Source organism: Haemorhous mexicanus, chromosome 5 (genome assembly GCF_027477595.1).
Source record: "Haemorhous mexicanus isolate bHaeMex1 chromosome 5, bHaeMex1.pri, whole genome shotgun sequence".
Classification (NCBI taxonomy): domain Eukaryota; kingdom Metazoa; phylum Chordata; class Aves; order Passeriformes; family Fringillidae; genus Haemorhous; species Haemorhous mexicanus.
The window spans coordinates 17,250,975-17,268,625 of record NC_082345.1 but is presented as its reverse complement, the minus strand read 5'-3'; the positions used below and the strand labels follow the sequence as shown (position 1 = coordinate 17,268,625).

At 40.2% G+C, this 17,651-nt stretch overlaps 1 protein-coding gene across 2 annotated transcripts; it reads right to left on the bottom strand.

Moving 5' to 3' along the window:
• Nucleotides 1-236: 236 nt before the first annotated feature.
• Nucleotides 237-17,210, bottom strand: LOC132327210 (1-acylglycerol-3-phosphate O-acyltransferase Pnpla3-like). 2 transcript variants are annotated; one of them, XM_059846146.1, is made up of 9 exons: nt 16,948-17,210; nt 11,979-12,211; nt 11,554-11,619; nt 8,667-8,876; nt 7,529-7,589; nt 5,187-5,405; nt 4,808-4,940; nt 3,511-3,627; nt 237-2,444 (listed from the first exon to the last, which is right to left on the bottom strand). In XM_059846146.1, exons 1-9 carry the CDS (start codon nt 17,132-17,134, stop codon nt 2,144-2,146), a joined length of 1,527 nt encoding a protein of 508 aa, XP_059702129.1. In that variant the 5' UTR covers nt 17,135-17,210; the 3' UTR covers nt 237-2,143. The 2 variants fall into 2 exon arrangements, with proteins under 2 accessions (XP_059702129.1, XP_059702130.1); XM_059846147.1 differs by lacking the exon at nt 16,948-17,210 and adding an exon at nt 15,789-15,902.
• Nucleotides 17,211-17,651: the final 441 nt, after the last annotated feature.

Below are 17,651 nucleotides of genomic sequence, written 5' to 3'. Positions count from 1 at the left end.
ATAACTGGTTGCAGAAAGCAAACAAAAAATCCCATCAAAAAACAAGAAAAGACAAAAAAACCACAAAACTTTAAACTGAGGAGCCATTCAGGTCCAGCCGGAGTATGCACAAGCATCTCTGAAGAGTACTACTCGTACTCTTAAAAAAAACACCTCAGAACCATCAATGACATCAACACATTCTGATTTAACTTGCACTTGGGTGAATTACACTCAAGAAGGCTCAGAGACCATGGTAACAGAGATTTTGTTTTTATTTTAAAAAAAGGAGACAAAATGGGAGCTGTGCCCAACAGAAAAAGTGGTTAAGGTTGATTTAAAAGTAGTTAATAGAAGTATTCCAACAAAGACCAGAAGCAAAACTTGGCATTTCTGATTTAATTCTAAAACAAACTGGTAAACTAATGAATGAAGACAGTTTAAAACAGATCTTGTATATTTTAATTGTAGTTAGAGCAATTCCAACATTTTTTTCTTGCAAGTCTGATGATATATACACCCAAAAAATGAACAGAAGAGTTGAAGTAAAGTAGCACCAGCCTTGTATAGTACAGAAATAAGAGAGCTCAGCACTTCTTCCCCAGCCTAAAAAGTCCACTTGAATATTGTAAAATGCAGCACTCCAAGCTTAGGGAAATCACAACTGAGAGACTGTTTGAAAGGCAGGCCCAATTCAAGTGCTACATTTTGTCCAAAGCTCACACTCCCATATCCCAGCTCCTGAGCATCACAATCCAACCCCTTTCCCTGGACAAGAGGCCCTCAAGCAGCTCTTCCCTGGGTTGTGCAGAATTCCCTCTCTTGAATGAGAAGCCTCCCAAGGTCACAGGCTCCCCCCAAACACATGTGCAAATCAACTTTAAAGCCATTATTGTTTCCTTCTACTACAAGACCTGATAAGCCATGAGAAGAGCAATTAATCCTAACATCACTTTCCTTCCCAGACGCCCTCACCCACTAATGCATTGTTTTTGTTAAAATCATGCAGAACCTTTGTAGTGGAAATGGTTTAAGCTGCCATTTCTCAATTGAGGTATGATTTGGCTAAATTTTCTACCTATTATTTGAGACCTCTGCAGAGCTCCCTGAATATTGATACTTCCACCCAGCCTTACAATTTTGCTGTGCCTGACAATCTTGGGAAACTTCCTTTGGGTCATCCTACCTCACTGAGACAGGAGGGACACCTTTCTTTTTCTTCCTTTAGAAACAGGGGAGTTAAAGAAGGAAAGAAAAATCTCTGAAACTGGAGGGGAAAAAAACCCTAAAAATGATGGGGCAACAATTAGAGAGACAACCTAAACATCATTCACCACTTGCTATGCACTGATTTTTGTTAATATCTTCTGTAAAGTTTAACACCTTCATCACATACTGCTTGCTACTAAACACAGTCACTTTTCAATACTTGATCAAGTATTAAGCTTTTATGTAAAGTTCCAAAAAAAAAAAAAAAGTCCTCTGAAGTCACTGGAAGTGTACTTGTTTACACTTCAGGGGAAGGGGTCCCATTTCTCATGCCATTTTTACTTGAAGTATTTCAGGAGAGAGACACAGAGGAAAGGTAATAGGAACTGCAGAGTACATGCAAAAACCCAGAATAATACTGTTCCTACAGTATCTTGTGCAGACAACTGTCCATAAACACAACAGTAGGTTTAAATATAAGGCAAATGACACTGGAGGCCACTAAGAAACTCACTTGTGTATTCCTCTTAAGGGACTAAAAACCTAATTTCATTTAAGTCCTATAATAGCAATCCTAACACACAATATTATTAAGAATTACATTTTAAAAAATGTTCTGTTATCTATGCCTGTTTGTCTAACAATCTGTTTACAGAATTTACATGCTGGAAGTAATTTTTAAGAAGATTTATTTCCAGAGAGACACCGTTTAACTACAAGTCTTAGTACAGCTGATTGAGCTGGTGCTTCGACAGAGCTATAATCTGTTACTTAGTATAGCAGCCACTGTTTTTATAATCCTCAAAACAGTAAGAGTCCCAAGGCAGATTTGTCAGGAAGCTGTAAACAAGTAATTTCCCAAGACTTATTGGCAACAAACAAAGTGATCCCTAGTCTAGGTTTCAATTTTCTCTCCCCAATTTCAATTTTGGAAACTGTAGAATCTACTTCCCTATTAATACTCTGGAGCAGTTTGGAAACTTGTCTCTGAGGAAGAGTCAACATCTATTTCCAGCGCAGACTCATCAGGATTTGGGAGGAAATTAGGATAGGCTTTTAAGTCAGACTGCTCCTGGATATCAGCAGGAGCATTTTTCATAGCTGAGTGCATGAAGCATGAAGATTCCCAGAGCCAGCTCTCAATGTGTGAGGCAGCAGAGTGAGGCATTTTAAGGTGGCAGTATGAAGAACGAAATTTCACAGTAGACGGGACAGTTTGACTTTGACATTGTCTTAGTGATGCATCATTGTCTCTCCTGTTTAAAAAAGAAGGAAGGAAAAGGAAATTATTAGTGTTTCAATGGCATTTTTGTCATGTTTACAAGTAGCAAATACAGTTGTTTACCTTCCCAAAGGCCATCTCTGCATTCCACTTTACAACCATCTTGTTATCACCAACCTGAACAAGTAAAACAGAACTTGTCTACACTCTAAACCAGCACCTGAATCACCAGTTTAGCCCTTTCCAATCTGAGAAACAGGAAACTGAAGTTTTATCCAAGAACATCCTTTTTTTTAAAAAAAAGTTCTCTTCTCTCTTGCAGTGCTTTTGGGAAAAAAAAAAAAAAACAACAAAACACCATGCCACAACCCCTCTCACAAACAAAAATAGCTCAACTGGCCATACACAGACACTACAACACTGCTTGAGCTGCTTTTCCACAAGGAAAACTGTTTCTGTTTAATCATGATGCAGTGAGCAAAGAACCCCTCTTAGCAGTTATTTCTGAGACAAACTTGTGATTCTGTATCTTCCCAAAGCCTGTCTCAGATGAAGAGACTCAGGATTGGTAAGACTGTAATATGAAAGACTGCTAAATAAGGGTAAAAGCAGAAAGGTAGCAATCCCCAAATTTATTCACAGAATCACTAGGTTGGAAGAGACCTTCAAGATCATTGAGTCCAACCCATGCCCTAACACCTCAACTAAACCATGGCACCGAGTGCCACATCCAGTCTTTTATTAAACACACCCAGGAATGGTGATTCTACCACCTCCCCAGGCAGACCATTCCAGAACTTTATGACTCCTTCTGTGAAAAAAAATTTCCTAATATCCAACCTATAGATATTGTGGAAAAGAATCAGAAATATCACTAAGTAGGAAGAAAAGACCCTGGATTAAATGTGCTATCAAGTAACTGAGGAGAGGACAGTAGGATAAAGAGCAAATATATACCAAGGGCTACATTTTTTCTCAGAGAGATGCTTTAAAAGCCAACTAGTGTTGGCTTTTCTTATACAAGAAAACACTTCAACTGATTTCAAAAAGAGAGAATTTCTAAAACTGCATCATTTGCATGCAGCAGCCCTGCACTTTACCTGGCTGTACAGAACAGCTTGCTTTTAGCCTGGGTATAAACTGTGGCAGCAATCCGAAAAAGCTGCTCCTGCATCCATCGAACGTCAGCAGGCATGTCAGGAAACCAGTTCACCAACCTGCAGGCAAAACCATAACACATTTTTTGTAAGCAGGAGACTTAATCTCAGTTATGTTTTAACACACCCTGTCCCACGTCCAAAATAGCTTTTTTCCCCCCAAACCTAACAAAGGTGTCCATTTCTTCCCAGCCTCCCTGAATCGCCATCTAACCCTTTCATCTCTCTTCTACAAGCTAAGAAAAGGGGCACCACAAATCAATGCATCTCTCAGGGGTTGACCAGTGTGTGCATTCCACACACTGTGCCCAGCACAGGACTCCTCCAAAATACTCCTGTCTCCAAGACCTTTGTGGTAGGAACTTTCTGCTCAGTTTAAAGCAAGGTGGAAGAGGAAGGAAGAACAAAAGAAAAGCACAATGGAAGAACAAAGAGAAGGCAAAACAAGAACAATGTACCAAATGTACTTTTTTTCCTTATGATACCCCTTCATGGGAGTCAGCTACATCAGAGTGGGACAAGAAGGAAAACCCCACAGAGACATCTGGAGAAACTTGCTGCCTCCCCATCCACCAAAAATGGCACAGAAGTGTCACACTCAGTGGCACAGAAACAAAGTACTTCACTGGAGTTCTATATGGTTTTATTACCAGACCTGTTTTTTCAAGATTTTCTAAAGATAGTCATGACATCTGCTGCTCAAGGACTGGAATTCTCTTAAGCAAGCACAAAGCTCAGGATTCATGGCACATTCATTGAGCATAACTTCTCCTTGACAAGTACTGGAACTTATCAAATTAAGCCCTACTTCAAGAGCAACTTGCAGTAAACTTAAACAGAACTGCTAAGAGAATTTATATGGTGAGTAAATAGTGGATTTCACTCCAGATTTTAGAAAGAAGCACAAGAAGGATGTGGAGAGAGTTCAGATACCCCTGCAGAATACAGTAATGAATAATGTGTTCCTGGAAAGCACAACTAAGGCTGCTTGTTTTGAGCAATTACAAGGTAGCTATTAGTAATATGAGTATGTATTTTAAGAATCTTTTTAATATGTTTATTTACTAGCCTTGGATTATATAGGCCTTAGGATGCATCACACAGGTAGAAATAAAGGGTCTTTTGACAGTTACCACTTCAATTATTGAGTCCCAGAATGCCTCCAACACCGAACAAGCTCTCAATGAGCACATTTCCAAAATGATGATAATTCTAGAAGAGTACTTTACAAGTTCCTTACCGTAAAGCGACGGAGTAAGCAGACTCCACTGGGAGTGTGTACGGCAGCATCAGGTAGGATATCACCCGCATGGGAAAGAGTTTAGAGAACTGAGCATAGAACCCATTCTGTTCTTTACAAGCTTCCTGCAGTGCTTAAGAATAAATATTAGGGAAAAGATGTTACACTATCTGAAAGCAGTTTCAATAATTAATCTCAGAGCACTTTTACCATAAACTTTCTTTATGATATTTTAAAATATGGGAACACAGACTCATGGCACAGGGACAAAACACACTATCCAGAACTTCTAAGCAATAAATCTAAGAATTAATGAAAAAAAAAAAAAAGGGTCAAAGTTTGCTACTCAGATTTACAGGAAACAGCCTGAAGCATGCACCTTTACGAAGTCTGGGAGGTAGACTCTCAAATATGCTCTTCTCCAAAGGCCATGGACTTTGCTTTAGCTGGTCATTTAAGCTGGTCATTTTCAAAGTTTCTACTCTGTTATTTTCTGTCAATTTTCTTCTCTTCACATGGTCAAGGTGTTGTTGTGCAGCCTCGTGGGGGTTTCTTTTTGTGAAGGACAAGTGGATATAAATTGAGTCATTCAGAATACCTGAAAGAGTCAAGAGTTTTCACTTAGGTTTGATCCACAGGTCTCCTGAGTACCTGTACAGCACCTGACATCTGTGTGTCTGAACAAAGATCTGTCCTGAGGGAACACCTACCATCTACCCCATGTCAAATGCACCTGGTTCTTAGGATCCCACACATGTTTAATCACAGTGATGGCTTTTCTGAAGGTTTAGGTCTTACTTTGAAAGAGGTTCTAAAGAGAAGGAAAAAGTGAACAATTAAGTGAAACTGCCCTGGAAACACACAGTCATTTACCAAAGTTGTGTTCCTGCAAGAAAGCAAGGATTTAAAGTAGAGGCGGAAAGCTGATTTAATATGTATTTGAAAGAAGACATCTAAAACACATGATATATTTGGGAAATTTGACATAGCAGGTATCATGTGAGTAGTTTGAGGCATTGCTACAACAGGGTTGAAAAGGAAAGCAACTAGGTTACGGTATTTTTTTCAGTTGTATCCAAAGTACAGATCTAAATCAACATGGGTTGCACTGCAAAACTGGTGCCAATTAAGAAATAGTACTGATAACTACCTTAGAAACAAGCACTAGATCATGAGTACAAAGAGAAAAACACAATAATTTTATTTACACTTGGTTTCCAGAAAATCATTTTTAAATAACATATGAAACAAGACTACCAAATTTGACTAGAATCTATACCTGCATACAACAGAACCCATATCCTACCTGCAAGTACTAGTAAAAGACAAATATCAAAAGAATACACAGTGAATTTAGCAAAGGAAAATATTTGAAGTGTCACAGATGGGGGGGAATTAATTCCTACAGCTGAAATAATAAGAAAGGTGATGTACAATGAATGACCTTGGAAGGGTTATAATTATCATTGATTAAGCTTGATGCAAAACAACCCTGTGGCAGAATAAAAACAAAGTTGATCACAGGATTAGGAGTGTGAAAAGGAGGACAATAGTGCAATATAGAGAGGACATGGGGCAGAGATCCTGAGGAAGAACCGCAAGGAATGTCAGATATTAGTGTCAGATGGAAACTTGCACACAGGAAACCTGTGGGTGCAGGACAGCAACAGAACCCAGCTCAGCACAGACAACCACAAACCAGAGACTCTTTGTAGAGTTTGTGTTTTTAATCACATGGTAAAATCTATAAAGCAAGACTTTCTCATTAAATAATAATAATACATAGTAATAACATAATAGAAAATCAAGCTCTTAGCAGAACTGTGAGGTTCTTCAGTGAAGAGAATTGTTTCAAGACAACTTGATTATTCAGTAACCAGGTATCAGCAGAGTACATCAATGACTGCTCACATCCTGCAGCAGGTACTTTCTGTAATAGTGCACAAGTCTCATTTCTATTCCCATTCCTGTGATCTGACCCAGTACCAATTTGCTTCTGCATGAAAAGATTACAGGGCCCAGGCACGTTTAACACATGGTTAACTTCATCCTAATATCAAGTTACTGTTTTCAACTTGTTTGTCTCAAAGCTTGCAGAGCAACAACATTTATCAATATAAAACATGTGATTAGAATTCTAGGAGTAGAGTAGCAGAACTCATAATTCTTCTTCCTAAACTTATCTGGGTGTCAACAACTACTCCATTGTAAGTTGTCATCTTCTAAAGTCTTTTCTCACATAGAGGGTTTGTCTGTGACTGAGTGTTCATTGTTTTTAGCCAGCTCCCACTTCTGGACTACCAGAAAATCACTTGGATGACAGCAGAGAGGAGGTAATAGAATATACAGGTTTCAGAGGAGTGGGAAGCAGTAGGCTATACCCATCCTGAACAATTAAGATAAAGCCAAGTAATAATATGATTTGCCTAGAACTGGAATTCTTTGGAAATTTCACTTAACATTTACTTCACACAGATTTGACAAAACTCCAAAAGTTCAATTTTTGTGAGGCACATTTCACCTCAGGTGAACTATAACTGTGGCATTTCTACAAGAATGAAACTATCAGGATCCTTCTAAAATTCTCAAAGACCAGCCCCCTTCTTAGTTACACACAACCCTCTCACTCTTTTTGTTTGTTTTGGTCTGGGGTTTTTTTGTTTATTTTTTAAACTTAGGTTAAGACCATATAATCAATAATTATCTGAAAGTTTAACATACCATTCTCCTTCAAGAATTTAAGAGCATCCAAATATCCCTGCTCACAGATCTCTCCAAGTACCTGCAAATATAGAGTAAATGAGTCAGACAAATAAAAAGAAATTTCAACTTCAGATCAACAGTTTGAAGAATAAAGAGCCACTTTCCTCCACCTTCCACTATTCTAAGAAAAAAAGCCACCTTAACAATTGCTGGAATACAGCAGATTCAGGTTAATATGGCTTCTGTGATGATGCATATGTGATCAGGTACATTAACTTAACTTTCAGCTGTTAAAGATGCACAGAATGATGGCATTCAAACAGTTTGGACTTCCCTCTTCTCTTGTTTCTTGATTAGCTCTTCAGAAGTTCCTAGCAGCAATGAAGCAGGGTGTTTGGAGTGTGTCAATTCCCCTCCTTCCCTCCCAGTGCTTCTCACTTCCCAAAGCTTTAAAAATCAGCTGTGCAATTCTGATCCTCAGGCTCAGACTTATCTTTGCTAAGAAAATATCTTTTACAAAATGCAATACCAGCTCACCTACACAAGCGTACCAGTAAAAGAAAAAAAAATTAAGCCTGCATAAATAGAATTTAGAATTTGTCTTGAAGTGGTCAAAAAGCCTGCAGTTTAAATATATCTGTAGCAGTCAGAAAAATTGCTTCTTTGCTGTACTATATCCTAAGCCGGTTGAAAAGGTCTGGTTTTATTTTTTTATTTTTCCAATTTTCACAACAACAATTCAAGAGCATTTCCCTCTTCAGATCTACAACTAACAGCAATGAGCAAAGTTTAAAGGCAACTTGACTGTGACAAGTATTAATTAATATCTCTACAAAACCATGAAACTTTAGAACTTCTAATTTCTTAGCAGGCAAACATTTAAGGACTACAAACTGACAGTTGTTAATTTCCCAGTGTTGATTTTATGATGGAATCCTGTGACAATTCCCAAATAAATACAGAAAGCCAGTAGCAGGATATGCATTTTTAGCCCAAGAGAGACTAAAACCAAGAAGGACATAGAAAAAACTTGAAAAAATAGAAACAAGATACATCCACAGAGAAGTTTGTGTGACTGGATGAAAAGCTAAGACACGGCAACTTTCTGCAAAACCTTTCATGTGGAGAGATGAAGCAAAGGAAGGCAGGGGCTGACCTTGGGTTCTGGAGGAAAGAGCGCCTGTGTTAAGCGATAAAGGTTGCCCAGGCTGAACTGAATGCTGGTGTTGGTCACGTTCATCTCATGGAAGTTGGCTGACTTGCCCTTGGGACAGATGTCACATTCCCCAGCGAAAGGGGACACTGTGATGGTGTTCTTACACTCATAGTGAGGCAAGTTGTCACTGATTCCTCCATCCACATAGCGCTACAAAAAGGAGTGGAAACAACACATCTCAAGGGCTGACAATGTTTGACCAGCACAGTCCCTCACAAAAGAATGAAACAGCACTTAAGACTGTAGCTTAAGCCTCGTGCACCCAAGCTAAACATTTTGAGTGGCATGATTTGTTCTCTAAAGCCAGTAAACATTCCAACCTATAGCTCCATAGGCAGTGCAAGCATACTCCCTTTGGGATTTTTCAGTATGTTTTTTTTAAAGATGATAATCCTACACAATATACAGAGAAAAGTAGCTCGATTGTTCAAAGTTCAAGTTCCAAGATACGAATCCATTCTAACTTACAAGTACTCTTCATAAATAGAATTTGATAGAAAAGCATCAAAAAAGATTTGGACATAAGGAAAGTGTGAGTAAAAAATGGACAGTACTTCAGAAACTTTGCCAAGTCACAGACACCTGTTGTGCTGTGTTTCAAGTTCCAGGTTATGCTTTTGTCTCCTTCAAACTGAATCACCCATTTCAGTAGTTTTAATGCATCACCACCTCAGATATTTTAATAAGCCCCAAAGTGTTCTGTTTTGGGGTAACAACTGTCTAGTGCAGCAGCAGCAGTGGCTACAGACAGCCCCCTCCACCCACTCGCAGCAGCCAGCTCTCCAGTGGGCTACAGGGAACTGGTTTGTTCCCACACCACCAGCTTTGCTGGTTCAGAGGCTACATTTTTCTCCTTCCTAAAAGGGCAGCAAATCAAAACTGTAGGTCCTTGTCAAACATAAATGTTACAGAGCAGTAATTTGAGAAGGAGCAACGTGGATTATCAGTTTCAGCTGCCCTGATACTCAGGCCCTGATCATTCTGAGAAACACATAAGGAATTTCTGAGAAACACGTCAGGAATTAGGAAGAGGGCAGCTCATGGCCTGTCAGCTTCCCAGGACACCCTCTGGACCCAGCAGCATGCAGCTCCTGCTAAACTTTAGGTATGTAATGCAATCACTAAAGTACAAGTGAAATCCCCAAGTCCTTCGTGACATAAATAAAATACAACAGGTCTGGCAAAGGAGGACCCTTCTCGTGAAATTATTAAAAGGTGGAAGTAGGAAGTACATATCTGAGTCACTGTTCTATTGATCTAAATTATTTTCACGACTTGGAGTATCTGCTCAGCTGTTCCTCCAAGCCATTTTTTAAATCTAAAACCACTGCTGTGTTTGAAAGCAGTAAAAAAAACAAACGACAGCCACCACACCCAAAAGCTTTTGAATTGGCAGTTAGATACACCTTTTAAATGTTATCCTTAAGCCTTTGTTTTACAGTATATAGGTAGGAATGCCAAGCAGTAAACAGCAAGATGCCCCAAAGTTTACATTTTTGACATTCTGTTGTGCTTAAGCCCATAGGAATCATGCCAAGCATATGTAACTGTGGTGTTCTTACCAAGTTACATCAAAAAACGCCTCCTAAGCATTAAAATCGTCTCAAAATAATTGCAAAGATTAAAATAATAGAATTATGCCTTCCTTTCCTCAAAATATGACCAAATAAAGCATCCTTTGCATGTTTTTGTACTCTGAACTACGCTTTTTAAAATAACATTGTTGTCTGGTGACAAGAACTGAACAGCCAGATTAGCCTGGATCCACCTAAACCTTGGATGCAGTCCAATGTCCTGTTTTCATAACACCTTTAATCTGGAAGAGTTTAAGGAGACATACAAGGTTTAGAAGTACAGATAAAGAAAATCCCTATATAGTTCTAATCACTTTTGCTTAAATTTCAGCATGAAGAAAAAAAACCCAAAAAACAAAAAACATTTCACATCTATTATTGACCTTTTAATACTTGCAAATTGCCTTGAGAACAGTGTGTAATCAAAGACATTTAAAGTTTTCTTTCTTCCTTCCCTTCTTGTGCAAAGAGCACCAGAGTTGGAGAGAAAGCAAATATAAGTGAATAGAACAGGGTAATAAAAAGCCACTGATGTCACTGTCTTGATTTGAAATGCAGATCTGCTTCCAGACCTGTAATTATAACACCTACAACAAACCATGCCAACTCTCCTGCAGTTTTTGTCTCTTAAACAGGGGATTTTAGAGAGGCCAGTACTGCTATGAAGTATTAAGAGGCTTTGTAACCAGCAGCTCCTGCAAAGCAATAGAACATACTGATATACTGATATTTTGCCTCTAAAAAGTAAGCTTTCTTACACTGAATACAAATGCCAGAAGGCAATAAAAAGCTTTGTCTGCACTTAACTGAACACAAAACTTTTTTTCCAGCTGTAAGGCAGATCTCCCTACAGGCAGAACACAAAGATATACAATAAACTATATTACAAGATATTTTTTTTCAAAAATTATAGGTGACTCTTCCTGTAAATTTGTGCAGGTGAAAGAACATCACTTCCTTCAATGAATATTTATCAATAGGTTACATACTTGTTATCTTATATCTTTTTCTTTCATTAATTAATTTTAGGAGGCAGAGGAGGGACAGAGAGACAATATGTGTGTTAAAATACATGTAATATCTTCCACACATTCAGTCTTCCTGTCTTTTTTTGGAAAGTTGTTACAGCTACAGTACTAGAAGCTATGATGAAGTTATTTACTTTACAGCAGGATAACAAAAAACCCCACATGCATTCTTAATAATTTCAGAATAGATAGAACTATTTTTAGATCTTAACAATAGAGACTTACCACACCTCTAAATGATGGTGGAATGAGACCACAATAAATAGGGACAAATGAACTACAGATTAAAGCCTGTAAGAAAATGAGACCATAAAAATTAAATGTTAACTGTTCCATTACTAACATAAATATTTATCTTCATAAAATAAATTCTTACTCACTAAGGCTATAGTTTCATCAGACCCACTGCACTTTTAAATCATTTATCCTTTTTATGACTGATCCCTTGCACCTCCTCCCTAAAACAGTTCACAGACACATTGACTGGGAAAAGCAGTACATGAATCTGGTTTAAAAATGATTGAATTCCTCTTTAAAACACTATCAGAGCAAGAATACCTGAAATGCTTAAAGCAGAAAGAAGTTTCTAAAGTAAGTATAGAAGTAAAGTAAGTATAGAAGTTTCTAAAAGTTGCCAAAAAGAAACATACCTGTATAACTTCTTCTTTAGAGTTAAAATTAGAGATCAAGGCATTCTTGCCATCTGATACTCTGGTTAGTGAAATACACAGTCTGCCCGATGACAACTGGTGCGTGTTTTCTGGAAGATTTCTCATCAGCCCATCTCTTATTATCTTTATCACATTAAAGGAAGGATGAAGAGGACCCAGATTTCGCTTTCTAGCTTCTTTGGCTAATGCCAGAACATCTGCACAAGCCTGAGCTGGAAAGAACATGCATTGCATTTAAGAGCAGAAACACAACCCACATTTGGACTAATAAAGCATCTCTAGAGCTCCACATTATCTCTCTTAGTATTAGAATGAAAACGCAAGAGCTTTTTAACAGATTAAGGAACTGTCCAACATGGTTAAGGAGTTTAGGAGTTTTCTGAGAGACAAAAAAAATATTTAAACTTTAAAAAAAATCTCTTGGTGAAGATTAAGCTACTTATGTGTCATTAAGATGTAGGTTCTAAATGTAAAATACCCATATGAGAAGACATTTGCATAGAAGACACTTGCATTAGGAATTAATCATTCCAGAAATGATTTTGAAGGAAAAATTTTTTTGAAGGAAAAAAAAAAAATGAACCAAACTTCAGGTTTCAGGGCATCATTTTTCCTCATTGATACATAACCACACTAAAGGGAGCATGAAGTGTGATCTGGTAGGAATGCGAGGTAGGTGCATTTTTACAGGAACAGGCACATAATAATCTTTTCTCCAATTAAATCTATGTTTGGGAACTTCAAACCCCTACAGAAGACAGGACTGTCCCTGAAGAACACTAAAATCTTCTCAACATTTAGTCACAGGAGGAAGAGCAGCTCATCCACCCGCAATGGTTTGTTTAAACTTAGAATGTCACATTTCTCCAGGACACACTTTGAGGAAATTGCTTGTCAGTTTGGTAGAGGAGAGGGGGGGAAGCTCAAAGTGATCAACCCGAGTGATGGGCTTCTAAAAATATTTTCAGAACTTACATACTTGGACTTGCTAGAACAGATAAAATTCAATTTATCAGGTTAAATGTGAGCACTGCACTGGCAACAACTCTGCTTAAGCCTTTGAGCACAGACTATTTTCCAAAAATATTACATTTCTACAATGTTATTACCCTCTCAAATAGCAATAACTAAACATTTATCATTCTCAACCAAGAGTCTATGTCCAAAAGAGCATCTCTACAAAATCTAAGGTATCAGACACACTTGGTTTTTACCACTTCAATTGTTTCACTCCATCCTCACAGGGGGAAATCTTGGGCCACAAATCCACTGAGACATGTAGCCTGACACCAACACCACCCCAGAAGACATAAAACAGTTTAGACACAGCTCACTGTTCGTGGTCAAATATATGTTTATCTTAGTAAAACACACTTTACACACAAATAAAAAATTGCACCAGTCACATTCTGACCAGTGACAAAGTTACTTCCAAAAGCAAATCAGGCAGTTCTAGCAGCTCTAATTTTCCCTGCATCCAGATACTTGTTACCAACTCCCTTTTTTTATTTAGCAATGCTCAGTCTTCTAAAGTTTCTAAAAATAGCCATGTTGCAGGAGCCAGAGATACTGAACTACCAGAACTCTGGCCAGGAAGAGCAGTCTTGGAGCATATGCAATAATTACCATTTCCAAAATAAATACTTTGGAAAGCTTATGCACCAAGCAAGTCACTTGCTTCTTCTAAAATACAAACCAACATATGCAATTTGATTTAGCAGTTACCCATTGTCTCTGCGTACAAGAATTTCTATGCTTAAAGTAGTTCACAGGGAAAGAAAGAACAAAAAAAAAGCTGACATATTTTGTTTATTGTAAGCTATTTCAAACCCTGGAAGGGCTCCAAATCTAGGAAAAAAAAAAAAAAAAAGGAGAAGTTCTATTTATGAGTATGTAATATTAAACAAAAAAAAATTATGTGATATTAAAAAAACAAAAAAAAATTTACAAAGCTTTTTGTTAATCATTCCATGGACTTCAAAGTAGTCCAACTGCTTTTCCTTCTCCCTTCCAGTGACAAAGGGAGAAGGAAAAGAAGTTGGGACTAAAATGCAGTTACCTCTTAGGCTGTTGTACTCCAAAACAGGAACCTCCAAAAGGGACTAAGGGCTAGAGCTCAAGTCAAACTGGGATTTTAGACAGGTCTTGGTCCATCTGTTTTATTTTTGAAACACAGGAGGGCTAAAAAAATTAATATTCCTAGTAAATGTGAACTGTTTCCTGCTATAGTTCTGCAATCTTATTTTTAATTGTTTGTTAACTATTCATTTGTTTCACTGACTAAAAGCTGACATTGTATTTGCAGCCTGCAGTAAACCTGTTCTCTCTAAGTGCCTCACTGGAGTGGATAATCACAGCATCATCAAAATACCAGATCTCCAGGACATGCAAGGAGGCAACTTTAACATTCCAGTTTGGAATAGCCTGGAATGCACTTCATCCTCTAAACAACACTCATGGCTAAGCTTCCCAACCTCCCCCAAATTTAATTAGAGAAACCTCTTTGTCAGTCTATAAAAAGTACACTTTTCTTCTCCATTCAATGCCTAATGATTGTATTTATCCACTTTTGAAGTTCCACAGACTCCCCACCTATTCAGCAGGTAATCTGAGTCAAAGAGAAAATCCTTCATTTAAAACATCTGGCTGCAAGGCTGTAAGAAATGAAATAAGCTCTTCAATTTCAGCCACAACCCCTGCTCACAGATTTGCACACCCTGTCTTGTGTGCGCTAGCACACGGACCAGCTCAGGGCTGGGTCCTGGCAAGCCCCAAACATCTCCAAGTGTGGAGATCCCACAACCTCTCTGGGAAGCTGTTCGATTATTCTACCACTCTCATAGCAACTGGCTTTTCCTTGCACCTCATCTGAATTTACCAGGTTCCAGCTTGTACCTGCTGCCTCTCATCCTTCCTCTCACCTCTAGGAAGCGCTGGGCTCTGTCTACCCACCAGAAAATGCAACTGTGATAAAACATAGGACTTGCTAACACCTTCAGCGGCAGGAACCACAAATACTGCACATTGAAGTATATCAGGTAGAGAGGCATATGATACAAACTCACAAAATAGATCCTATTATCATTGTAAAACAGTTTCTTTACAGCTTATTTACCATCCTCTGCTTTCACACAAGCTCACAAAACACAGCAGCTAGAATCTCAGAGAATAAGCATGGGAGTACCTTATTCGTTTTGTCAGCAATTCACAGATTTTAGAATGTGGGTTATTTTGAATTATCCTGCAAGTGATGCCTTTGTTTGGTTTTTCCCCCCCCCAGTAGGAACACACTTACCCATGGGATCTGCTACCTTGGACAGTGACCACACATATATTCTATTAGTTAGAGAAAAGCAAAAATCTCAGTTGACATATGAGATTGGTAATAACTGGGAAAGGTTATAGTTTGAAATCTACAACTCTTAATTATTAAAGTGCTAAACCATTTAAAAGCTGTTATTAACTCATACTGACAAATAAACAATATACATTTTCTGGGCTTAAGAGTGCTTCAAATATTTAAGACAGCTTCCTCCTCAAATCATTTACAATGACTTAAGACTTAAAACTGGGTATGTTTTAAAAATACCAGCTATTGGGGAAAAATATTAATTTGCTTTAAAAGCCAGTAGCAGGCTCATAATAATTCAAGTATGTCATGTTTGGACATTACAGCAAAATTAAATTAAGCAGCAGAGGTTTACTGCTAAAGCTTTGAAGAAATTAAGATTATGTGCTAGAGCTCAGCAGTTAAAGCAGCAGGGACAGGCACTGCTCTGCTGTACTTACCAAGAACTTCTGCTTGTTTCTGTCAGTGGATTTTTTCCTCAGAAATTGAAAAGCAAAACCCACAAATATCTCCAAATTCAAAAGAGGTACTCATTGTTCTCCTTCTCTTCTAAGACGAAATCTGAATTTACAAAATCCTCTAGTTTGAAACCAGTCAAGGTTGCTGCTAGCAAAAGCAATCAGTATGGAGTAATGAACTAGACAAGTGTTACTCAGTGGATTCCTTTAGTTTAGAAAGAAAATAATTTTCAGATTTTCAGATATTTCATATATTTTTTTAAACAGCAATCCTGTTGTTTTCCTAAACATCTCGATATATTGATAGCTTTTATTAAGTTTAATTCATTACAAAAGTGTATATTCATGAGCCCTAAATATGTAAAAGTAAGGTGTATTTTCGTACTGCTAGAAAATAGGTGTGCATTTCACAAAGCACACTACATTCTGTTTCAAACTAACTTCTTTAATCTGGCATAAATACAACACAAGATTACCTCTATTGTTTAAATGACAATTAAAATCAGTGATTTCAATCAATCTACTGTTTCTAACCATACACCTAAGCGACCTTGGCAATATACACCGTGTCCAGATTAGGGAGGAAAAGCTTGTTAAAGCTAACCTAAGCCCTGACCTTAACTCTCTTAGCCTTACGCAAGAAAGGAGCAGCTCTGGAGGAAGCAAGATAAAGCTGCCCGGCACTTCACGTGCAGGGAGATGCTCCATTTCCCAACGAAGTGCAAACACTGTGTTTACAGCTGACGACGGGGCTGGCCCAGTTGCTCTGGAAGGTGTTGGGGCTCGGCTGTCTCCCGCTCTCCCAGGTAACTCCTGGACTTTGGACAGCGGCGGTGAGAGCAGCCCCTCAGGGGGACAAGCTTCCGACCTTTCGGCTGCGCAAGCGTGCGAATCGGAGCGGGCATCGCCAACACCAATCCCTGCGCCACGGACCCCGCTCGGATTTAATTCCACCCACGGACACACGTTTCAGGTGTGAAGAGAAGCAGAGAATCGCAGCCAGCCCGGCCCGGCGAGCCCCGCGGCCCGAGCGCTCCCCGGCGCCGTGCCCGCCCTCCCGCGCCGCACCGGGCCCTGCCCGCCGCACCTGCCCCTTGCCTGCCGCCCGCCTCGCCACGCTACCCCCGGCCCCGCCGCTGACCCAGAGAGCCGCCCCCGACGAGGACTGCGCCGGCGAGCGCCCCGGCGGAGGCGCCGTAGATGTGCCGCGCGTCGTGGATGACGTGCGGGGCGCGCTCCTGCAGGCAGGTGGCGGCGCCGATGTGGTAGACGCCAAGGAAGCCGCAGCCGGCGAAGGACACGCTCCAGCCGCCCTCGCGGTCCAGCATGGTCGCCGGCGGGACGCGCGCTGGGGCCGGCGGGGACGGAGCGCTCCGGTAGCGGCGGCCGCTGCCCAGCGACAGAGCGCGCTCCGCGCGGCCGCCCCTGGCGTTACACGGCGGCCGCGTCCCCGCCGCCGGCCGCGCCGCAGCCAATCCCGAGCCGCCGCTCAGTGGCACAAGGCGCCTCCGGCCAACCAGAGGGCAGATGCAAATTAGGCCCCGCCTCCGCGCGTCCCCGCCCTGGGTAGGGAGCGCTCCCGTGGCGTGATCCTTGCGCTGGGCCCCACGTCGCTCGTTCCCCCCTGTCCCCGCAGACCTGTCGGTCCCCTCAGACCCTTCGGACTCTTTCCTTGGCAGCCTCCGCCGGTACCCCAGCCCCGCCTGTCTCCCAGTCCCGCCCCGAGCAAACCGGTCCAGAGGGGCGCGGCCCGCCCACCGCGCTTCCAAAGCCGCACGGCGCCCGGTGGGCTCTGGGGTTAGTGAGACACAGTGGAGTGCGGGGTCAGTGAGACAGAGTGGGCTT

Coding starts and splice junctions, on each gene's coding strand:
- LOC132327210 (XM_059846146.1), bottom strand. CDS start 17,134: ATGCTGGACCGCGAGGGCGGCTGGAGCGTGTCCTTCGCCGGCTGCGGC. Junction 11,620..11,978: donor CTAAAGAAGAAGTTATACAG/GTATGTTTCTTT, acceptor ATTTTCTTACAG/GCTTTAATCTGTAGTTCATT. Junction 7,590..8,666: donor TCTTTCCTCCAGAACCCAAG/GTCAGCCCCTGC, acceptor CTATATTTGCAG/GTACTTGGAGAGATCTGTGA.